This window comes from Neophocaena asiaeorientalis, unplaced genomic scaffold, assembly GCF_003031525.2.
Source record: "Neophocaena asiaeorientalis asiaeorientalis breed wild unplaced genomic scaffold, Neophocaena_asiaeorientalis_V1.1 scaffold86, whole genome shotgun sequence".
NCBI lineage: Eukaryota > Metazoa > Chordata > Mammalia > Artiodactyla > Phocoenidae > Neophocaena > Neophocaena asiaeorientalis.
Window position 1 is genome coordinate 7,950,554 of NW_020175039.1, and position 25,468 is coordinate 7,976,021.

General features: G+C 40.0%; 1 protein-coding gene across 1 annotated transcript in view; it reads left to right on the forward strand.

The window, feature by feature from the left end:
* Window positions 1–16: 16 nt before the first annotated feature.
* PECR (peroxisomal trans-2-enoyl-CoA reductase) overlaps window positions 17–25,468 on the forward strand; it is a 29,425-nt gene continuing 3,973 nt past the window's right edge. The window contains exons 1-7 of the mRNA XM_024763148.1: window positions 17–191; window positions 7,543–7,676; window positions 9,564–9,729; window positions 12,622–12,674; window positions 12,749–12,792; window positions 16,946–17,042; window positions 19,280–19,390. Coding sequence (XP_024618916.1) covers window positions 113–191; window positions 7,543–7,676; window positions 9,564–9,729; window positions 12,622–12,674; window positions 12,749–12,792; window positions 16,946–17,042; window positions 19,280–19,390 — 684 coding nt within the window. The 5' untranslated portion in view covers window positions 17–112. The remainder of the gene's footprint in view (window positions 192–7,542; window positions 7,677–9,563; window positions 9,730–12,621; window positions 12,675–12,748; window positions 12,793–16,945; window positions 17,043–19,279; window positions 19,391–25,468) is intronic.

The following is a 25,468-nucleotide window of genomic DNA, read 5'->3' on the forward strand; positions in this document are numbered from 1 at the left end:
GAGCCCTAGGTCCGGCATATTTATAAGGCGGCGTGGGCCCATTGACTTAACCTGGCCTACGCTTCATCACTCAAATGTCCCGTGGCCGTGAGTTTGCCTGGCAGCAGGCTTGATGCAGCACCAAGTGGCCATCGTCACCGGCGGGGGTACGGGCATCGGAAAGGCCATCGCGACCGAGCTCCTGCATCTAGGTGCGTGAGCAGGCCCCTGGGCTAGGTTACTCAGAGCGAGAGAGCCTTAGAAGCTGGCGGAACCTGGGGTCGGGAGCCAGGGGGCCAGAGGCGGGCTTAGGAGAGCGTGAAGTTGCAAAGCAAAGGAAGTGTAGCTGTGGGTGAAATTTAAACCGCGAGGGAGAGTGGAGAGAGGAGAGTTCTAAGAAAAGTTGTGGAGAAGCGGTGGATGATGAACCACTATTTGTAAACTAAAGGGAAAATTTAGAGCCAAAGATACTGTGTCCGAGGTGGGGATTACGGAGACGTGTGGAATCATGCTATGGAGCTAATTATGGATGTGAATTTTTTTTTTTTTGGATGTGAATTTAAAATTAATTCTTTCTAGGGAATTCCCTGGCGATCTAGTGGTTAGGACTCAGGGCTTTCCTGCCGGTGGGCCTGGGCTGGATCCCTGGGCGGGGAACTAAGATCCCACAAGCCGTGCTGCTGGGCCAAATAAATAAATAGATTCTATTTATTGCCTAATGAATGATTAGGAAACATGGGAAGACTTCATTTAACTGGAAAAGGTAAAAGTCTCCCATCATATAATCTTCTCGAATCTCTTGTAATATTTACCTTAACTTGGGTGAAGGGAGGACTTTATAAGCAATAAACAAGGAAAGAAACCACAAAAGGGAAAATAGATAAATATGAGGGTGTATATCCTCATTGAATTAAAAAATATATGTGAATAAAGTTTGAAGGAACATGAAGAAAAACATTTACATGTACAACAAATTTATTATATAAAGAGATCTCATAAATAAATAAGGAAAAGATCTAACAACTGATAGAAAGATAGGCTTCTGATATGGGCCAAGCATTTTAAATCAAGAACTAAAAAAAAAGCAGTAAGTATATGAAAAAATAGTCAACTTTTTTTTCAATGAAATGCAAAATATAGCAATAAAAAGGTGCCATTGGTTTTTTAACAGAATTTTAAAACATTGGAGAAAATGAAAGTGTTGATGAGGAAGTGAGAAGGCAGGCAAGAATGTAAATTATTACAAGCTTTCTAGAGGTCAGTTTGGGGGGAAAAATCCGAAAGTATTAACAGTATTTGTGCTGTATGACCTAGTAATTCCTCTCTCAGGAATTTACTCTTCGGAAATAATCAGGGACAAGCACGGATTTGTGTACAAGAATGTAGTGTTGAATAGTGAAACATGATAAGGGAAAAGACTAAATCAGTAACAATGAAATATGCTGCTATTTAAACATCTTGCTATTGAAGATTTTGTTGTCAAATGCATACCATATAATTGAAAAAAATCAGGATTCTAAACAAAATATAGCATTCCAATTTAATTGTTAATGAAAAATATATATGCAGAAGAAGACTGAAAAGAAGTTTGTAATATTGTTATCAGCAACTACTTTTTCTGGAAATGATTTGAATGATGAGTGGTTAAACTGTACTCATTTTTCAAATTTTTTTAATGAACATGTAAGTTGTCTTTGCTTACCATTGTGTTTCTCATGCCCGGCACAGCATATGAACTTAAAAAGAGTATGTTGAAAAAAAGGAAAAAATACATCTTAACAAGAAAGAAAAAGAAAATTAGCATTTCTTAATCTGACCCTGGTGTAGCTTCATCACCATTACTACCCACTTTACTTCCAACACCAAAACTCTAACCCTGTTCAGGAAAATCCATTAGAAAAGTAGAATCGGTTATCATTTTCTGTGAAGGTCAGATACCAGGCTTCACGGCAGATTGGTCAGATCCTGGTTCAACTTTTCAATGTACTTAAAAAAAAAGTAATGTATTGGAAATGCATTTCCTTCAGTGAAAGAGTATACAAATAATTTTTACTCTGACTTGCTCAGCTTTATTTTTTTTTCCAGAATTAATGGCTGTTTCCTGAAAATTGTTATAGAAACCTAAATTGGGCAAATAAAATAAAATGTTAGCCAATTCAGTTTCCAGTGAGAAGGCTCCTATTTTTTGGTGTGAATTACAAGTTGGATTTTGAGGCATGCTTTTTAAAAATAAATTTATCTATTTATTTTTGGCTGCGTTGGGTCTTCGTTAATGCGCGCAGGCTTTCTCTAGTGGTGGCGAGCGGGGGCTACTCTTTGCGCGCTGCAGTGCGTGGTCTTCTCACTGCGGTGGCTTCTCTTGTTGCGGAGCATGGGCTCTAGGCATGTGGGCTTAAGTAGTTGTGGCGCGCGGGCTCAGTAGTTGTGGCTCGCGGGCTCTAGAGAGCAGGCTCCGTAGCTGTGATGCACAGGCTTAGTTGCTCTGCGGCATGTGGGATCTTCCCAGACCAGGTCTCGAACCCGTGTCCCCTGCCTTGGCAGGCGGATTCTTAACCACTGCGCCACCAGGGAAGTGCGAGTCATGCTTTTTTTTTTTTGCTGTACGTGGGCCTCTCACTGTTGCGGCCTCTCCCGTTGCGGAGCACAGGCTCCGGACGCGCAGACTCAGCGGCCGTGGCTCATGGGCCCAGCCGCTCCGCGGCATGTTGGATCTTTCAGGACCAGGGCACGAACCTGTGTCCCCTGCATCGGCAGGCGGACTCTCAACCACTGCGCCACCAGGGAAACCCCCGAGGCATGCTTTTTAAAGTGATTATTGTGTTGTCTTTCACATCCAGATGATTTTGACTGTCCCTTTTCTGAGAGGATGCTGAAAGCCCTAGCTCACAAGGGCAGGATGTAGGGAACAGAATTGAAACCCTCTTCCTCTATTTGACAGATGCTCTCAGACCAGAGGAGTCCTGATTCCATCAAAGAATATTGAACCTAAGACCATTCACATTGAATTCAAGCTAAATCCTTGTCTCTGTCCTCAAGTTAGTCATTCTCTTTCTGTTGACAGTGGGTGAAATGAAAGTAGGAATTGCAAGTGGAAATTGTGAGGCAAGACAGCACTCTTTCTTGCTCTGGTGACTAGGCTCTTATCAACACCAGGGACCTAGAAGGTGCTTACATGTAGCACTCTGAGTTGAAGATTGAAAGGAATCAGTATCAGCCCAAGCAGAAAAGCAATATATTTGGCTACAAATGCCTCTGATGTGGAAATAACTCATTATTTGCTAGTTACTTCTGTACCTTGTTCTAAGTAAGTTTATCAAGCTTTCTGAATTTCTCTAGCAACTCATATAAACAACAAAAAAAGTCCATCTAAATCATTTAGCGTAAGGGTGAGGAGAAGGATATCGTCTAATAATTTTCTAGTTTATTATAAAATAAGAGCATTGCAATAAATTCAGGTAGTATGGAAGTATATAAAAGAAAAAAATGAGCTTTCCCATTCTGCCCATCTCCTAAATCCCTTTCCTGGTGATTTTCTATGAGTCAGCCACATGCAAACATATACACTTGTGTGTATTTTGTTATTTACAAAACTGTGACTGTAGTGTTCTTACTGTTCTGTAATTTTTTCTTCCCATGCTAGCGCATATAGTAGTACTTCATTCTTCTCAAAGTTATATAGTATTCTATTGTATGGATATGTAACAATTTATTTAACCATTCCTTTAATGGAAATTTAGGTTTCTAGTTCTACCCAGCACTGCAGCATTCCGCCTTGTAATACTTTTGCCCCCTGGTTCAAGTTTATATAGCAGTTACAATAAATAGCCTTTTAAAGTTGTGTCCCAGTATAGCTCTGCTAATATTAGATAACTTTCCTGAAGCCTTCAGGGTTCAGACAGTAATTGGTGATAATTTAGTAAGCTTCTAATTAGATAATTCCTGTGAATAATCCTTTTTATATTTTCATTATATCTCTTATTTGAGGCCTTGGACAAAGTCAGGCATTAATCACCTTAGTATTCTTGAGGATTTTTTTTTTTTAATGAGGCTTAACTTCTTAATGTGGATTTAGGAAGAGTTGTAGATGTCAGATTTCCATGCCTTGTCAGCCTGTGCTCTGCTCTAGAGCAGTTAATGCCCATCTTTAAGGCAGAAAGATCAAAGAAAAGAAGGTGATGGGCAGAGGCAGTGGCTAATCCAGGGGAACTTGTTTTTCCTTTCTGTTATATTAATCAGATTAGCTATTCCTCCTAATTCAGGGAAACCTGGCTGAGGGTTGGACCTGGGCTAGAAATGTGTATTTCAGTTCTTTCCCCTCCTGGGAGTAGAAGCTTCCTCCTGGAAACAGAAGAAGAAAGGAATAACGGTTCTCCTAACAGTATAATATATGCTTTGTTGAAAATTATACATCAATTTTTAAATTTTAAATTTTTAAAATTTTATTTATTTATTTATTTATGGCTGCGTTGGGTCTTCGTTGCTACGTGCTTCTCTAGTTGCGGCGAGCAGGGGCTACTCTTTGTTCAGGTGCGTGGGCTCCTCATTGCGGTGGCTTCTCTTGTGCGGCTCTAGGCACGCGGGCCTCAGCAGTTGTGGCACGCCAGTTCAGTAGTTGTGGCTCACGGGCTCTAGAGCTCAGGCTCAGTAGTTGTGACGCATGGGCTTAGTTGCTCCATGGCATGTGGAATCTTCCCAGACCAGGGCTTGAACCTGTGTCCCCTGCATTGGCAGGCGGAGTCTTAACCACTGCGCCCCCAGGAAAGTCCTATACATCAATTTTGATAAGTTGAATTCTATTTTAAAGTTAGTCTTGTCTTGCAAGGAATTCATGGTGAATCTTTTTAATATTTGCTTTATAAAGCTCTCAGATTGCCTATCAGAATTTCCAAAAGTTGTCTGCATTTGTAACTCACTAAATTATAACCTAATCTTGAAAAATAGTTTTTTAAAGTGCCTTATTTTAATATGCAGAAGCTACCTCATCATGTACAACTAGAAAGGTTGTGGTCAAACAGAGAGCCATTTTACTCTTTACCTTTCTAAGTGTCGTTTATTCCATACATGAATATTGAATGTGGACTGTTTTTGAGTGTAATAATTACAATGACAGGGTCCCAGTCTTCCAGGAGATGATAGTGAGTGGGGGGGACTTAATTATCATACAATACTGGTTTAAATGCTGTATTAGAATGAGGTCAGGGATATGGGAGCGTGTAGAAGGAGCTGCCAATCTTGGCTCAGTGAGGGAGAGGAAGGAGGGTCGTCAACATAGTTGTGATTTTCAATATAGTTCGCTTTAAATCTGCCATATACATCTGGGCTTCCCAGAGGTGGTGAGGCTCTTCCCTCTCTCAAGGCTGTCTTGGCACGTATTTCTGCTTTTTATATTTGTACACGAAAAGAAGGAAGCATTCTCTTTAGGATAAACTAACATGTGAGGCAACAATGAGCAATAAGGGTCAGGATTACTTAGTAAGATAAATGAATAGTCCAGTGTCTCATAGCTTAATAATTTTACTTAAGGAAAGCACTGGTGGAGTGTCAGCATTCCCATGGGTAGCTCTTCCTTTTATAACTCCATTTACATACAATTCTAATTTCACTTTCAGTGTTACCAATTTCTATTTCTTTGTTGCACTTTCGTCTTTGTTGGCCAGTCTCTCCTTCAGTCATGGTTTTTGTAAAATGTCACATGGGTTTATCATTGGGAGACAAGGAGGCAACACAACTGCATTCTTTGCCTTCTGTACACGAATTGAAGAACAGATACATAGTGGCCAATCACTTACAGACAGTGAAAGAAGTGAAACAATTAGTCACTGACCGTGATGTGCATCTGTTATTCGCATGCTGATCTGTGGATTTGTACTGGCGGGACAGTTTATATTTTATGCAATTACTCAGTTCATCTGCCATGTTAACTGGAATTTGAACAGTGTTGTTGGGGGTCTGGTGTTATCTAAACTAAGGTAACTGAAATTAGCGTGTATTAGAGCCGAGCAAAACAAGGACTGCGGCTACTTCTACTTCACCCTTCCTGGACATTGTGTAACAATTAAATGCTCATACATTTTATTTCTACATATATTATAAAGCCTACAATACACTGATATCATTTTAACTTTAAACAATCACTACCTTTTAGAGAGATTGAATAGAAATAAGAAAAGACTTCATATTTACTTTATTTACTCACATAATTACCATTTCCAGTTCTCTTTCTTCTTTTGTAGATTTAGATTTTCATCTGGTAGCATTGTCCTTCTGTTTGAAGGCCTTCCTTTAATCTTTTTGTAGTGCAGGTCTACTTTAATGAATTCTTCTGGATATCATATGTGTGAATAAGCCTTTAATTTGCCATTCCTTTTTTTTTTTTGCGGTACACAGGCCTCTCACTGTTGTGGCCTCTCCCGCTGTGGAGCACAGGCTCCGGACGCGCAGGCTCAACGGCCATGGCTCACGGGCCCAGCTGCTCCGCGGCATGTGGGATCTTCCCGGACCGGGGCACGAACCCGTGTCCCCTGCATCGGCAGGCAGACTCCCAACCACTGCTCCACCAGGGAAGCCCTGCCATTACTTTTGAAAGCTATTTTCACTGGGTAAGAGTTCCAGGTTCCAAAACTCCCACCGCCACCCGCATCCCCAGTACTTTCAAGATATTCCACTATCTTCTGGCTTGCATTGTTTCTGAAAAGAAGTGTTCTGTCTTCCTTGTCTTTTTTGTGTTCTTTTTCTCTGGCTGCTTTTAATATTTTTCTCTTTATCATTGGTTTATGTAATTATGTCATCAGTGCCATTCCTGGGCCTGTTTTTATTAATTTGCTTTTCTCCTCATTCTGGGTTGTATTTCCCTGCTCCTTTGTATGCCTTGTGGCTTTTTGTTGGATGCCAGACATTTGAATTTTACCTTGTTGCAGGCTAGTTATTTTTGTATTCTTATAAATATTGCTGAACTTTGTTCTCTGATGCAATTAAGTTACTTGGAAACAGTTTGAAACTTTGTAGAGCTTGGGAACAATCTTTCCCCAGCCTCAGATTGTTTCCTTACTCGTATGTACTGATCAGTGCTCAGCTGAAGATCTGAGGGAACTCTACAGATCTCTGGAGTTCCCCCACTGTGTACCTCCTTTCTCTCTGTGCCATGTGTAATCTAGCTGTCTTGGCCTCCCTGGACTCCCAACTTCATCTATTCTACCCAGGAGACTGCTGGGCTCTCAATGGGTTCCTCCTCCCTTTGTTGAAGCCTGAAGACTCTCTCTAGGCAGCAATCTGGAATAATAATAGAGCTCACATTGTTTCTGTTCACTCTCTGGGATCACTAGCCTGTGCTACTTGATATCCAGTGCCTGGAAATCATTGTTGCATATATTTTGTTCAGTTTTTTAGTTGTTTTGGGCTGGAGGGTAAGTTCAGTTCCTATTACTCCATCTTGACCATATGCAGAAGTCCTAATTCATCTGTTTTTACAAGAACATATGAAACATTTTCTAAACATTATTACTTTCAGAACTTGGACAACCAGTGAAAACATATTTAGTTGTTCTTTGGCTGTTGTCTCCTCAGGGTGTAATGTGGTCATTGCATCCCGTGAGTCTGATAGATTAAAATCTGCCGCAGATGAACTGAAGGCCAGTCTGCCTCCTACCAGCCAGGCTCAAGTCACTCCCATAAAAAGCAACATCTGTAATGACGAGGAGGTAAAGCAAATCTATCTTTGTTTTTTTAAATTTTATTGTAGTATAGTTGATTTACGATGTTGTGTTTAATTTCTGCTGTCAGCAAAGTGTCAGTTATACATATATATATTCTTTTTCATATTCTTTTCCATTATGGTTTATTACAGGATATTGAATATAGTTCCCTGTGCTATACAGTAGGACCTTGTTGTTTATCCATTCTATATGTAATAGCTTGCATCTGCTAATCCCAAACTCCCAATCCTTCCCTCCCCGGCAACTACAAATCTGTTCTCTATATCTGTGAGTCTGTTTTTGTTTCATAGATATATTGATTTGTGTTTTATTTTAGATTCCACATATATGTGATGTCATATGGTATTTGTCTTTCTCTTTCTGACTTAGTTCACTTAGTATGATAATCTCTAGATCCATCCATGTTGCTGCAAATGGCATTATTTCATTCTTTTTTATTTTTGCGATATGCAGGCCTCTCACTGTTGTGGCCTCTCCCGTTGTGGAGCACAGGCTCCGGACGCGCAGGCTCAGCGGCCATGGCTCACGGGCCCAGCCGCTCTGCGGCATGTGAGATCTTCCTGGACTGGGGCATGAACCCATGTCCCCTGCATTGGCAGGCGGACCCCCAACCACTGCACCACCGGGGAAGCCCCTATTTCATTCTTTTTGATGGCTGAGTATTATTCCATTGTGTGTGTGTGTGTGTGTGTGTGTGTGTGTGTGTGTGTGTGTTTCACATCTTTATCCATTCATCTGTTGATGGACATTCAGGTTGTTTCAGTGTCTTGCTATTGTAATACTGTTGCTGTGAACATTGGGGTGCATGTATCTTTTCAAATTATAGTTTTGTCTGGGTATATGGTCAGCAGTGCAGGAGTGGGGTTTCTGGATCATATGGCAACTGTAGTTTTAGTTTTTTGAGGAATGCAAATCTATCTTACTTATTCATTCATTTTAATTTATAGTAGTTGTCCCTAAACCTGACTGTGCTTTAAGTTTTCCTATAGTAGCTATCTTAGATGAGGTTCACTAGAAGCAGAGCCTGTGAAGGAGATTCTTGAGCTAATGATCTATTGAGTGAGTGGCCTCTGGAGAAAGAGAGGAAGGGAAGAAATGTAGGGAAGCTAAGCAACGACAGTTTCATCTAGTGACTACCTTTTGTGCCTTTTGCCCTTTAACTGATTTCATAATGTCTGTTTTATCACTATCCATTATTCTGTGTTGGTAGCTTACAAACTAAAACAATGGAGGGGTGATCCAGGTCCTTGGATAAATCTTGTCATTAAGATTCCAAATTTAGCTTTATGATCTATGGGTATCGGATACTGGTAAATTATTCACTGATATAGGATTTTCAGGTTTATTCATTGTGACTACCTCTCCATTTACTGTGGTTCTCAGAGTTACTATTCACTGTGAGACACTGCAAGCTCTGCTACTCTACTAAAGCAGGTGATAAAGTCCAAGTAGTAAGTTAGGTTATTAACCAGTTCACTTTTAACATTTTATTTATTTACTTATTGAAGTGCAGTCGATGTACAATTTATATGTTACAGGTGTATAATATAGTGACTCACAATTTTTAAAGGTTAGACTCCATTTATAGTTATCATAAAATATTTGCCATATTTCCCATGTTGTATAATATATTCTTGTAGCTTATTTTATACCTAATAGTTTGTACTTCTTAATCTCCTACCCTTCACTGCCCCTCCCTGCTTCCCTCTCCACATTGGTAACCACTAGTTTGGGCTCTATGTCTGTGAATCTGCTTAGTTTTTTTTATATTCACTAATTCATTGTATTTTTTAGATTCCACATATAAGTGCTATCATACAGTATTTGTATTTCTCTCTCTGTAACCAGTTCACTTTTAATGTTTTTCTTTAGGCGAATAATTTGGTCAAAGCCACCTTAGACTTTTATGGTCAGATCAGTTTCTTGGTAAACAATGGAGGAGGCCAGTTCTTCTCTCCTTCTGAACACATCAGTTCAAAGGGGTGGAATGCTGTGATTGAAACCAAACTGATGGGTGCCTTCTACATGTGCAAAGCAGGCAAGTGTGATCAATCATCCAAGAAGTCCAAGTGTCTTTATGTAAAGATCATAGAGAATCCTGAAAGAGAAGTTGTTATGGGCTCAGAAGCTCCATGTCATCAACACTTACTGCCCTGATTTAACTTACATACAACATAGCAATGCAAATTGCTGCATTTCTGGATGGTAATTCGGCAACATTTATAAAATACAAATATTGTTTGATCTGTTACTTTTATTTCTAGGAAGTTATCATGTAAAAATTATTCAGAATTTGTACAAAGATATTGCTACAGAGTGCTTCATAACATAAAGGAAGACTCCACACTTATTTTGTTTTTAAGAAATGAATCTGTTAAATCTATTACAAGGACCGATTAATTAATTCAGCGAAATCTTCAGGGAGAATACCAGAGTCCACATTTTTTATGACTAATAAGTAATTAGCACACATGCATAGTCTTTAGATTAAAGCTTATGTTTCATAGGTGGTAATACTCAACCCTGAAGTTGGGTAACTGAAGAGTTCCCTTACAAACTATCCAAGACATTTTTATGCTGAAAAATGTGGAACGAGTATAATTCTGAACCACAGGGTCTTCACCCCAACATGGGTTAGGCTTTTTATTCTTTTATTTATTTTATTAAAAAAATTTTTTTTGTGGTACGCGGGCCTCTCACTGTTGTGGCCTCTCCCGCTGCGGAGCACAGGCTCTGGACGCGCAGGCTCATTGGCCATGGCTCACGGGCCCAGCCGCTCCACGGCATGTGGGATCTTCCCGGACCGGGGCACGAACCTGTGTCCCCTGCATTGGCAGGCGGACTCTCAACCACTGCGCCACCAGGGAAGCCCCATGGCTTTATATTCTTAGTATCTCTAAATCAAAGGTCTTGCAGACACTTCTAGCCTCATCTTTATCTAACTGGTAGTATACAGTTCCATATTAATTGTGATACAGGATGAGCTGCTGAAGTGTAGAGATCCATAAAAAAGAGGAGCTTGAATAAGATAGTTGACTTCTCCCTCACATAAAAACTCAAGGTATATAGTCCAGGGATAGTATGGTAGTTCCATAACCATTAGGGAATAAGGATCCTACTTCTTGCTTTACTATCTTTGACATGTGGTTTCCATCCCATGGTCCAAAATGGCTGCTCCAGTTCCTGTCATTGTAACTGCATTCCAGACAGTAGGAATGAGGAGGAATGTAACACTCACTCATTCTTTTTAACAGCACCATCTGGAAGTGGCGCCATTACATTCACTGACATTCATCATCAGCTAGAACTCAGTTAAACGATCATACCTACCTATAAGGGATACTGGGAAATAGAATCTTTAGGTGACTAGTTATGTGCCTAAGTACAAATTCAACTTCTATGTAAGAAGAGGAGAATGAGTATTAGGAGGTAGCTTGCAGTCTCTAACCCACCCTTCATAGCTCAGCACTTCAACACCTTCCAGCACTCAAGTCAACAGTCTCTTACCAACCTGAGGTTCCTTGCCAACAGCCATTAATTAGAAGTCTGCAGAGTCTAGATTCAGTTATGATTTTTATTAGCCAGAATTGAATTAAAGAATACAGGGCGTCTAGTTTTTGTTTTGTTTTGTTTTTACTTTAAACAATGGGACCTAGCTTTTGGTTTTGAAAACAAGGAATATGAAACATACATTTTTTCTGTACCATAATAATAACAGTGAAAAATTGAAAACCATTTAAATATTCTAGAGTAAAATATTAGTTGAGTGAAGTTTTATACATCTATAGGATAGAGTACTCTGCAGCCACTAAAAATATAGGTATAAAAATATACTTCTCAATATGAAAAGATATTCCCAGACATCGAATGAAAAGCAGGTTATAAAACATTCTATCCAGCATGATCACATTTCTGCAAAAAACAGTATATATTTATATATGGCTGTATATGAATAGACATAATTCTGAAGGAGTTTATACCAAAATACTGACATATTATCTCTGGGAGGTAAAATTACATATTATTTTCATCTTTTTGCGTATCTGCTTTTTCTAGTTTTTCTAAAATGAACATGTATTTTTAATGTGATTAAAATGGTTTAAGTCATGACTACCCTGAAGTTCCAGGTTTTTCAACTTGTACTCTTTGACACAATATGCTGTTGTTAAAGACTTGTGGGAACATCCACATATAAATTACTAGTGAATTTAGACTTTCCTATAGCCTTTAATTATTCATTTTACTAATATAGGAATTTCTTTCTCCCAGTTTATTTTTGGAAACCTCTTGAATGTGTGAAAAAGTTAAAGAAATAATACAATGAACTCCTATTAGGCATACCTCGTTTTATTATGTTTTGCTTTATTACACATCGAGCAAGTCTGCCAGCACTGTTTTTCTAACAGCATTTGCTTACTTTGTGTCTCTGGGTCCTATTTAGGTAATTATCGCAATATTTCAAATTTTTATTATATTTGTTATGATGATTTGTGGTCAGTGATCTTTGATGTTACTATTGCAAAAAGATTACAACTTGCTGAAGCTCAAATGATGATTAGCACTTTTTAGCAATAAAATATTTTAAAATTAAGGTTGTACATTATTTTTTTATACATAATGCTATCGCACATTTCATAGACTATAGTTTAGTGTAAACATAATTTTTATATGCACTGGGAAAAATTTTCTTAATTCACTGTATTGCAATATTGTGGTGGTCTGGAACTGAACCTGCCGAAATCTCCAAGCTGTGTCTGTATACCTTTCATTTAGATTCACCAAGTGCTAACATTTTGCTGCATTTGCATTCTCTCTCTGTGTCTTTCCCCCCTCTCTTCCTCCCTTCTATCTCTGGAGCTCGTTTAGGCGGTGCTCTGAATCCCCTCTCCTCACGCACCCCGAAACAATTGTCTTCTTGCCTCTTCGGCAGGTGCAGATTTTTCCAGACTCCCTCCCGGCCAGCTGTGGCGCACTAGCCCCTTCAGACTGTGTTCACGCCGCCAACCCCAGTCCTCTCCCTGTGCTCCGACCTCCGAAGCCCGAGCCTCAGCTCCCAGGCCCCGCCCGTCCCCGTGGGCGAGCAGACAAGCCTCTCGGGATGGTGAGTGCTGGTAGGCACAGGTCCTCTGTGCGGGAATCTCTCAGCTTTTCCCTCCGCACCCCTGTGGCTGCGCTCTCCCCCGCGGCTCCGAAGCTTTCCCCCTCCGCCACCCGCAGTCTCCGCCCGCGAAGGGGATCCTAGCGTGTGGAAACCTTTCCTCCTTCACAGCTCCCTCCCACTGGTGCAGGTCCCGTCCCTATTCTTTTGTGGCTGTTTTTTCTTTTTTCTTTTGCCCTACCCAGGTACGTGGGGAGTTTCTTGCCTTTTGGGAAGTCTGAGGTCTTCTGCCAGCATTCAGTAGGTGTTTTGTAGGAGTTGTTCCACATGTAGATGTATTTCTGATTTATTTGTGGGGAGGAAGGTGATCTCCACGTCTTACTTCTCCGCCATCTTGAAGGTGCCCCACTCCCCGAAAGTCCCACTTCTATGTTTTTTAGCTGATGCTCTTCCATAAAAAGAGTTTTAGTTACACCACAACCATCACTTCTCCCTATATATGTTATTATTATTATTAACTTTTTTAGTATACCACTATGGAATCAAGGATTTCTTTTCAAATTCATTGTTTCAAATGTACACATTGTCTCACATTTAATAGAAATTTGTGTTTCAATGTTTCGCTATTACAAATAATTCTGTGATGAATGACATTGTAAATATTTGTTTCATATTTGTGGAGGTATATATTTAGGGTATATCCGGGAAGTTGGACTGCTGGGTGAAGAGTAAATGCATCCTGTTAGGCATTTGCAAGTTTCTTTGTTTTTTGGCTGCGCTGTGTGGCATGCGGGATCTTAGTTCCCCAACCAGGGATGGAACCCATGCCCCCTGCACTGGGAGTGTGGAGTCTTAACCAGTGGACTGCTGGGGAGGTCCCTGCAAGTTTCTTTGCATTTTGCACCCCATCATCAATGAATGAGAATGCCTGTTCCTCACAGCCTCACCAAAAATGTGTCTTGTCAATTTCTGGACAACTCTGATGGGCAAGAAATGATATCCCAGTGCAACATCTTTTCATTTGTTGAAAGGCGACCTGGATATCTCTTCTGTGTGTGTGTGTGTTTGAATTGTATTGCTGTCTTTGCACGTGTTTCTCTGGGGTTCTGATCATTTTCTGACATTGTCAGTGTCGTCTAAGAATAGTCCAATTTCCATTACAATCTGTGCAGAGGAGCTTAGACTGACCTGCTGATCTTTTGGGTCATTGTCAGTAATTACAAGGGCAAGAGATGGGCCAAAAAGCAACTCATATCTCCCATGGAGAGAGAATTCATGGCCCAAATGCCTGTCAGTGAGTGAATGAATAAACAGATCATGGTATATATGTATAATGTGCTACTCAGAAATGAAAAGGAGTGAACTATTGATTCATGCAGCAATGTGGATAAATCTGAAAATAATTATTCTGAGTGAAAGAAGCCAGATAGAAAAGAGCATGTATGTATGATTTCATTTATATGTTTAAGTCCTAGAAGCATTGAAAAAAAATTGTTAGTGCTAGATTCACTGAGAGTTAGATATTATTCTGCCTCCTATGCATAAATTACAGGAAGAAAATGAAGCAGTGTGACAGCCTTTAGGGTGGTTTATCGCGCATAATCTCTTCCTTCACACAGTGTAAGACATTTCAAATCATATCTGATACACAAATAAGGCCTTAGTATTTCAGAAGATTTTCTCAGTGAAAGAATGGCTGTGAGACGTTATTCAGATGGCAAAATTAAATCTCATGGAACTCCTAGTCTAGATAAATGCCCTTCCTTCTCTTCTGGGCTTTTGCTTCAGAAAAGTGGCTGGAACGATGCCTCATGCGACATAGTCACCATCCTGCCGCTGAATCGTCCACCATCTGTTCTGTTTCGATGGGGGTCACTTTTTTCTCCTGGAAGGGGAGTTTTTACAAACCTCGTGGTCCATTCAGGCATCTCATCCACCTGGACCTCCCAGTAATGCTAGCCGGAATCAAATCCTTCAGAACCCAGGACTACTGGATAAGCCGTAAATCTCTCTGGATAAACTCTCTGCTTTTTCTTCACAAATGTCCCCAATTTTTTTTTAATCCTCAGAGACAGAGAGATTAGGATGTGCTGTTTTAAGATCCAGAGTCACTTTCAGTTTCTGTGTACTTTTCTGCAGTGCCAAATACTGCAGAGGAAGGCCATCTCCCTCCTTCCTTATGGAACGAACAGAGAGCTGGGCGCTTCAGGCTTTCACACCTGTCATGGGTGGTCTCGACATCCAGCAGCACTTTCCCTTCTGACATCACACTCTTCTCTGCCAACTTCTTTAGTAGATCTTTGAGTGTCGAGATGTAGTCTGAAAATGCTATTGTGTCTGCATTGAGTTTGTATTAAATGTCCTTCTCGGCTAACCTTGAGAACTATGTAGGGGAGGATAAATAATTTTCCCTCTGCCCTTCTGAGCTCTTAGCTGAGACTCCTGTAGTAAAAGACAGATGAACAGGAGAAAAACAAATGGAAGTTTATTCATACGTATACCTCATGTATACATGGGAGGTACCCAGGAAAAAATGAGCAACTGCCTGTCGTGGCTTCCAATTCAGGATTAAGTACCATCTTAATAGGGAAAGGGGAGAGGGGATATAGGCCTCTTGGGGTGGGGAGTATATGACTTTTAGGAAAGATGAATGGGTCCTTTGAAGAACGGATGGGAGGTATGAGAGTTGGTGACAAAGTTTGTCTGCATGTGGTGTCGACATCTAGTCTCCTGTCATGTGACAACAGTCAGCCTCCCCTGGTTGATGAGACTCCCAGGGAGGGGATTTATGGCACTGCGTTCCTTTTAGCCGATGAGGGGGGTTCAGAGAAAGCCTCTCTCTGCACTTGCTGTGTTTCAAGTGCCCACAGCTGAAAATAATCAATATACCATGGCAGCAGCATATTTGGGTGGCATCCCACTCCCTCCAACGGCCTCTCGCTCACATGCAACAAACTGGTCCAGGTGCTCAAATTCAGAGAGTAATTTCTGTCTCTGATTTTCCAACTCCCTCTCTCTCCCCCTCCCTCCATCCCCCCCACCCCAATCCTAGTAGTTTTCTTTCTTGGGTGGCTGTTTCTGAACACCTGCCACTTTCTTCTTCAGGGACTCTAGGTCACTGCTGAGCCTTTTCCTATGATGAGAGGCAGGACCTCATGGTGGCCCTGGTGGTCAGGGGATGAGTGCAAGGGGACAAACACCTCTAGGTTCTCCTCACAGAAAATTGCACGAACTCGACTATGTTTCCTGCATATGCTCATCTGTTCTGCCCCCGCCTCTTGCTCCTGGTGATGTGAAGCTGTGTGTTCACCGTCGTGTCATCCTGTCCAGCTGGGCATTACTCCAGAAGGGCCCCTCCTAGCATTGGTGGCAATCAAGGAAGCCTGTCCTATAAATCCACCCGGGACTGTTGGATGCAGAGTGGCACAAGTGGTGGCCACGTTTGATGGTGATGAGGTTGCCCAGGTAATTCTGACAGATGGAGCGGTTGGTTTCTGCCTGGAGTCCTGCCAGGGCTTTTGCAGCCAACATGGGGACTGAGGGGGACTTTCTTCAGGAAAATGGGGCTATGGAGGTACTCTCTAGTGAGGAGTGGGTACACCCCCAGATCTCACGTACTTGGTTCTGAGGACCTTTTAATTAGAAATTCTAAGCCATAGTATGTCTATACCTTTTTGCACCATATGGATACAGACCTAAGTATTTGAACCTCTTCTCTGGAAACATATTAAAATTAATTAAAATTTTTTTATGTCTAGAAATTCTGTTGATACTATTGCTAGCCTGAAGTATGAATTTTATATCCCTTATTATCTAAAATTGATTAAAAATATAACCACACTTGTAACCCTCAAAATTACCAGTTTGTTTGTTTTCTTCCATAATTAGAAGTTCTTCAAAATATTCCTCTCATGCACATGATGATTTGGGGGATCTTATGTGGGCCTTGACTTACGTGAGATTTGTTTGACTATCAGATAGTTGTGGTCTTGCTTTAATATTGAAGGACCTGGTTCTTTCTTATGGTTCAGACAGGGACTCATAACAAGAACATTGTTGTGGGACTCTGACAGGTCATTGGTACACCTATCAGTTTAGTTAAGGGAGACATACTCAACAGAAGCTGATTGTAATGTTTGTATTTTGTCTTTTAAAGGCATAGTGGAGCTGCCAGAGAAGGTGTTTACAACCTCACCAAATCCTTAGCGGTGGAATGGGCCAGCAGTGGAATAAGGATCAATTGTGTTGCCCCTGTAGGTAAATGTTCGATATGAAAGCTGTTGACAAATTGTGTTCTTCTGATTCCATTTGTGTTGTTAATAGAGGTATTTGTTAATATGCATGTATACTAGAAAAGATTGGCTTTTAAAAACAGATAAAACCAGAAAGAAGTATTCTTTGATTTACAACCAGATTGTCAAGAAGGTTAAGTTAAGCCAATGATTCTCACTCCTGGCTGTGTATTAGAATCATGTGTGAAATAAAAAAATAGTGGTGTATAAGCTTGACTCCAAACTGTGGAGTCCAGGTGTTGGTATTTTTTTAAGCTGATTTCAATTGCACAGAGAAGGAAATTCAAGTTCACCGTGAAGGTTGAGAATCGCTGCCTTAAAGAATGAATTTTTCTAGATTATCTTGTTATTTCTTGGTATATCATTAATCCTTTATTAGGAGAGAGAGAAACTTAAAGTCAAAGTTCTAGGAAGGAATTTCCAGTTGAAGATCAACTATAAGTCAAGGGGAAATTTCTCTGAAACATAATGTAAATGATAGGGAAAAAAATAATTTGTTCAGCTTTAAACACTGTCATATTATGTGAAGTAAGACATAGCTTAAGCTTCCTTGGGGATTACATATTGGCCATGTACTCCAAGAGAGATAATAAACATCTCACACATCCTGCAAAACTCAGCTCAAATTCATTTATCTGTGATGATTCCTGGTCATTGCTAAGATAGTAATCATCCCTTAGTCTGAAACTCTGTAATATCTGGGGGGTATTACCTATGATCTATCTATATAGTATCCATAGATATTGTTATCTATGCTACTCAGTGGGAACTAAGCATGAACTGACTTGTAGATGTTAGAGAAATCTCATCTCTAACAAATGCAGGTTCCTAGCCAGAAACTTCACATACCTTCAATGCTTTGGGGCTGACATTACCTTATCTACCTTACTCTCAAATATTTATAGAGTAAATTAGATATAGTTCCATTCTGAATGTTGATACTTCGGAATACTGGCCTCCAAATGTGTATTTTTTGATAACCTTTAATGATGTGTTTGTGTTATAAGCACAATACTAAAGTCAGGTTTGTCCTCCACAGATGTTTTTAGGTTTAATGTCTAAACCTTAATACTACTGGAAGATTCCATCCTCTTTATTTATTTATTTTTAAAATTTATTTATTTATTTTTGGCTTCGTTGTGTCTTCGTTGCTGCGTGCGGGCTTTCTCTAGTGGTGGCGAGCAGTGGTTACTCTTCATTGCAGTGCGCAGGCTTTTCATTTTGGTGGCTTCTCTTGTTGCAGAACACCAGCTCTAGGTGCGCGGGCTTCATTGGTTGTGGCTCGCAGGCTCAGTAGTTGTGGCTCGCGGGCTCTAGAGCTCAGGCTCAGTAGTTGTGGTGCACGGGCTTAGTTGGTCTGCGGCATGTGGGATCTTCCCAGACCAGGGATCAAACCCGTTTCCCCTGCATTGGCAGGCGGATTCTTAACCATTGCGCCACTAGGGAAGTCCTGATTCCATCCTCTTTAAATAAAAGGTTACAAATTGTTTAATTGGAAACCAGTATATTACCCCAGTATTGTTTGGAGTAATTAATACTGCCAAGTTTCTACATCTTACTCTCATCCCTCCTGTTTCCTCCCCTTCTAATAACCTCTGCTGTATATAATTATAAGCCAGTAATAAATAGCTTTATCCTGTGTTAAACAGTTTTTGAGTAATTTTTTTGGCTTTATAAACCATTGAAAGCTACTGAAAGCTGAATAAAAGAATTCTTAAGCAATTAAAATTTATTTGTATTGGATTTAAATTTTTTATTTGTGATTTTTCTCTAGGTAAGAAGCCATGAAAATATTGCATTTTCTAAGTCCTACTTAACCATAGGCCAGTTTTCCATTGTAAAACATAGAAGCCTTAGTGGAAGGTAAAATAGACTCCCCTGACCCATTGTTCCCAGTTAAGGGCTTCTCTGATCTACTCGTATGATTATGCTTTCAGAAACCAAGTCTTTTATGAAAAAATCCCGAGCTTGGCTGGTTATAATGCGAGGGGAGGTCACAAAGTGAGCATTCAGATAATCCTTTTGAGTAGTGGTTGACTGTACTTCTTTGACCATTTTGAGAAAAATTAATATTAGAAATGTTAACTTTTCTATTAAACTTAAACAACTTGGTATTGGATGACAGACTGCCTTGTTGTCTTTACAATTAAGATTTAATTTTATGTACTTTATTTTTTCCTGTTTTATTTTAAACATAGGGAATCATTTATTCCCAGACTACTTTTAACAACCATGGTCATTTGGCAATAGACTTATTTGAAGGGTACTTTCAGAAAATCCCAGCTAAAAGACTTGGAGGTCTTGAGGAGGTGATGTATATATCTAACATTGGTTGGAGTTACCTTGTTTTGTACTTCGGAGACTGGTAATATTTTGGTGTCCTTTTTAAATAGTCTGGTTGGCTAATAGAGAAGATTGCTCCCATGCCATGAAGCCATTTCCACTGTTCCTTCTGGCTCCCAGGAATCCTATCCTGATGGTGCTTTGAATACTCACAGTAGCATTTATTCAGGAGTGAATGCAGTGTGGATTAAGAGCAGCATGTTTTTGTTTCATTGTACTTTTCAGCTACTTTCAGCTACTTTGTTTTATCACGTGGCATTTATGATACACAGAAACGTAAGCAAGTCAGACAATTATGACAAAATGAAGTTCCATACACGATTTCTGTAAGGTGGCCAGTTTTAAGTATGTAAAAATCAATAGCTTTCTTAAATGCCAGCAAGATCAGTCTTAAATTGTAATTTTTTTTAAAAAAGAAGATCTTTTCCACAATAATAATAAAAACGAAAATACCCGGAGTAAACTTAACTCTAAATGAAAAAACGTTTATTACTGAAGAACAGAAAAAAAAGACCAGAATAAACACAGACATGTCACATTCCTCAATGGAGAGGCTCAATTTGACTAAAAACAAGTTTCCTTAAATCAGTGTATACATTTAATATATTTTTGGAATTAATATACTGATTCTAAAGTTTGTCTTGAAAAATATTTATGCCAAAACTGCCAAAAATGTTTTGAAAAAGAATAATGAGGGGATTTGACCCTCCTGCTACCAAAACGTACTATAAAACTATACTTATTTACCACATCGGGGGCTGGTACTAGAAGAGGTTAAAATTAGTGGAACAGAATGGACTCTCATATCAGTACCATATATATAAGGGGAGTTTATAGGAAAAGTAGCATTTCAAATCTGCAAGGAAAACATAGACCATTCAGCAAAAGTCTTGCAGCAATTGGCTGTTCCTTTAGAAATAGAGCCCCCTGTCTCATATCACATGCAAAACGATTTTCAGATATATTTAAGTGCTAAATATGAAAGCAAAGCCATAAAACTCTTAGAGGAAAATGTGTTCTAATTCCTAGAGCTAGCTTTCATTATCAGTTTGATGTATATCTTTCCAAAATTTTACTGTGCATGCTCAAAAATATTTTTATTTACAGACTTTTTTACGAAAGTGGGATTCTACTGTATGTTTTCTGCCACTCCCTATGGATGTAGCATAGTATATTTAATTAGACCCTATTGTTGCACATTGCGATTCTATTTATATTTTTTATACTTCAGTAATTCTGCAGTGAACATCCTTCAATGTAGTCGTGCACTCTTGGGTGAGGAGGTAACTTTCTAGAAGCAGAATTCCTGAACTAAAATTGACTTGTATATTAAATTTTAGAAGATACTGTTAAATCCAACATTTGATGAGCGATTTTGAGCAAGGTGCTTGGATTTTTATCCTGAAAACTGAGAGTGATTTTTAAAGACTTTAAATCAAGGGAATGATCTAACTAAATTTTTGTTTTGGAGAGAACACTCTTTCTATTTTATGAACTATATTGCCTATATTTACTGTATTAAAAATTGAAATTGAGAAACTTAAGAAATATTTATGAATTCATTTAAAATCATCTTAATAAAGGCATTACATGCTATGAATAATATTTTTACTGAAAAATAGCTACATTTTAAAATACAAAAGCAAACTTTGTTTTGCATTTGTTTTATACTTTTTACAAATGGCTTAATAGAAAACAGCTGGACTCACATCTGCTTCTGCATTCAGTCTGTTGCAATATGTTGTTTTGGTTAAAGCATGTGAAGCGAACCTGGCTTTGTGCCAGTTGGAGAAGGGAGGAGTATTTCAACAGCCTTTTTGGGTAATTGTGGATATTCTTCCTTGATACTTAACAAGTGGCAGTTTCTTTTCTTTTTTTTTTTTTTTTTTGCGGTACGCGGGCCTCTCACTGTTGTGGCCTCTCTCGTTGCGGAGCACAGGCTCCGGACGCGCAGGCTCAGCAGCCATGGCTCACGGGCCCGGCCGCTCCGCAGCATGTGGGATCCTCCCGGACCGGGGCACGAACCCATGTCCCCTGCATCGGCAGGCAGACTCTCAACCACTGTGCCACCAGGGAAGCCCCAAGTGGCAGTTTCTTAAAGATTAATTGCAATGTGGAATCTGAAACCATGTCAGTGAACTTTTTTACTCTGTTACATTAAAATTCCTTGGTATTCCTTGCACTTTTACTGGGTCTTTCACCCATAGATGATTTTGTAACATCAGACATTGGTCTTTTGGAAAATATGGGTTCACTGAATTACAGATATCTTCTAAATGTTGACACACAATTCATGATACAGTATCAAAAGTTCACATTTGTTAATATCACCACCAATCTTTTCTGAAAAATCTTTAAGTATTAGAAAACTGTCAAACTCACAGTGACATGTACAACTTTTCCAAAATTCTAGTTTTCACTTGAAAGCTCAAATCTTGTCATTGACAAACACTGTCAGTTGTTTACAGCTGCTTGAAGTGGCAGTCTCCGTTCATTTTTGAAAAAAATGTCTGCCAAATACCCAAGTGTGAATAACTGTAGCTTGTTAGTCATTCTTTCAAGTAAAGAATGATGTTTTGTGAAAAAAGTGACTAGTTCGGTTCGTAGCTCAAGCACATGTTCTTTTCCCTGAGACAACCTTTATCCTTCCATGTGCAGCACAAGAGCTGAAAGTGTGATTCTCACCTCGTCACACAGGATATTAAAAAGATGTGTACTCAGTAGTTGAGATTAATATGATTAATAATTTTCAGTGCTCATCGAGGGCATCTGAAAGTGAAAGAGACTACCTCCCGCCGGGAGTGCTTGCTGGTGACGTATATCATGACTGCTAGTATAATGATCACCACTTAACGTTCGTGCTGAGGCTGCAGCCATTTTTCCCATCACGGCTTTGGCACCATTAGGACAAATGTCAACACAGTGAAAAAGATAGATAAGGACTCAGTATGGTTATGAAAACAGTTTTGACCTCGCAAATCCCCTGAAAAGGTCTTAGGTATGCCCAGGGTTTTGCCAACCGTGCTGTGACTAACGTAGGTAATACCTTCAAAAAGTTTGCTTGTAAGGGGAAGAAGAGGTGATGAATTGCCATGAGTTGCAGAATAAGGAGAGCGTTTCAGCCTCTGCTTGATAGGGTCCTAGCATCCCTAGGTCGTGTTTCCAAGCTACTCTGATTGCCCCAGCTAATCACTAATGCCCTTTCTGGGGGCAGAACTTTCACAACAGGCTATTGGTGAACTGCGTATCAGTGAGTTGTCTTTTTTTAAGTGACAGTTCCTGGGACTGAGTCAGGAGGGTCAGTGTAGCTGTAGTTTTAAAAGGAACTGCCAGGGCTTCTGTGGTGCCCTCAACGTCTCTTAGAAGGGAGTGCAGCACTCGGCAGGCCCTTCAGACGGCTTATACTTACCCTGTACACTCATTTTACAAATTAAGAAATCAAGAGCCAGTGAGGTTCAGTAATTTGTCTAAGGCCATACTCAGGTCATGGTACTAGGATTCAAACCCAAGTCTACTTATTATTGCAGCCCTATTTACAATAGACAGGACATGGAAACAACTTAAATGTCCAATGACAGATGAATGGATAAAGAAGATGTGGTACATATATACAATAGAATATCACTCAGACATAAAAAGGAACAAAATTGGGTCATTTGTAGAGACGTGGATGGATGTAGAGTCTGTCACACTGAGTGAAGTAAGTCAGAAAGAGAAAAACAAATTGTATGTTAACGCGTATATGTGGAATCTAGAAAAACGGTACAGATGAACCCTATTTGCAGGGCAGGAATAGAGACATAGATGTAGAGAACGGACATGTGGACACGGGGGTGGGGGGAAGAGGAGGGTGGGACGAATTGGGAGATTAGAATTGATGTATGTACACTACCAAGCATGAAATAGATAGCTAGCGGGAACCTGCTATAAAGCACAGGAAGCTCAAGCTTGGTGCTCTGTGATGACCTAGATGGGTGAGATTGGGGTGGGGGGTGGGGTGGGAGGGAGGTCCAAGAGGGAGGGGATATAGGTATACATACAGCTGATTCACTTCATTGTACAGCAAAAATGAACAGCAATTGTAAAGCAATTATACTCCAATAAAAATAAATAAATAATAAAATAAAATCCCTGTGATCTTTAATAAACAGAGCTGAAAGTAAACAGATAACTGAGCTAAAAGAGGTGTTACCCACATAGATGACGTGGATACAAGTTGCTAGGCTCCTGTAGTGTTTATTGATTGACAACATGCCCGATTTAGTACTTCAAGTTCATCTGTCTAATGGATTCCATTAAAATGAAAGTTAGGAAGAATCTATCTGAAGGTATTATAATAGTGCTCAATTCGGTACTTATAAAAATTTTTTTAGTTCATTTTACCTGCATGTTGAGCTCCAAAAGTAAATCAGGTGTCATGAATATTTATGTCTTTTATTAATACCTCACAGGTAGTTTCAGTCCAATTCAGTATTATTTAGTGGTGCCTAGTCTGTTGGCAAAACACTGTATTGAGAGCTAGGCAATGAAAAATCCCTTTATTTGAGGGGGAGAGGTGCAAAAAGATTCTTTCCCTCTGTCAGCATTTATTAAGTAGTGATTTTATGCTAAACACTGTCAAAGGATGGAGCCACTGCTCAATATTTGAAACAAAACTCAGCACAAAACCACATTCATTGCTGGTCAGCCACAGTCGCTTGGAGTAGACTATTGAGGCTTTTTATTCCCCCCCCCTTGGGGGGAAGTATGGTTTTAGAGATTTGCAGACTTCTAGAAGCCATGGTTACTTGGGGGAGAGGGTTGTTGTTTGGCTGACACTCAGAAAGGAGCTTACTGGACTGAGTCTTCCGGATTGGCTAACTTGCAGAGTCAAAGAGCTCTCACTGATTGGTTGACTAACAAAACGTGTTCTCAGGGCGAGTTGTCATTGATTGATTACACAGGGTAAAACTAGTTCTGATGGCCACCTGTTACTAGGCCCCATCAGCCCTTCCCCAGGAATATGGGAACTTATAAATTATTAATTCTATACTAACTGTGTCCAATAGAAATGTGATAATAGTCACATATGTGATGTTAAACTTTATAATAGCCACATTAGGAAAAGTTTTAAAAAGAAGTGAAATTAGTTTTAGAAATATATTTTGTTTAACCCAGTATATCTAAAACATTATCATTTTAACATGTAATCATTATAAAAATTATTTATGAGATTATTTTACATTCTTCTTTCCATACCAAGTCTTCAAAATCTGATGTGTGGTTTTACACTTACAGCACATCTCAATTCAGACTAGCAGTATGGAAATGCTTTGGTTGTGTCATATGGCTAGTGGCCTCCATTTTCGCCAGTGCCGTCCTATAATAGCTGCTGGGGATACAAGGATGGAGAGAAGGCTATGCTTCCCTCCAGGGTCTCAGAGTCTCAAAGAGGCACGGCCATGTAAACAAACATGCTATAGTGCTCTGTGCAGGCCCAGGACTGGGGTGAGGCAAGCAAGGTACAAACACAGTATTTAAGGACCCACTTGCTCTCAGGGTTGCATAGGTGCAGGGTCTGCCCCCAGGGTGAGCACCTCCTTAACTGCTGCACCCTTGACCCCAAACACCTTGTTAGCCTCACCCTAGTCCCAGGGCAACCTGATCAAATGGCAGATTCTGGGGCCCTAACTCTAGAGCTTGCAATTCAGGCAATCTCAAGTAGGGTCTTGGAATCTGGAGTTTCAGTAAGCACCCCTAGGGATTCTAATGCAGGGGTTTAAGATCACCCTTTGGGAAACTCTGCCTGTGCCAGCAGCCTCATGTGAGAGTTCCTTTACATCCAGTGAAATAATTTCTGTCTTTCTCTTTGGTTTTGGAAGTAGATGTTGCTAAACTCATCAGTTACCTATCTGCACTTTTCAGGGCTGCAGTGGGATTCTCAGGTCCCTCTGGTAGAAAGCTCTGAGTTGCTGGGCTTTGGGCCTAAAAGGACCATGGACTAAACAAACTAGAAAGCCAGTTTATTGTTATACAGACACAATGACTATTTCAGCGAGAAAACT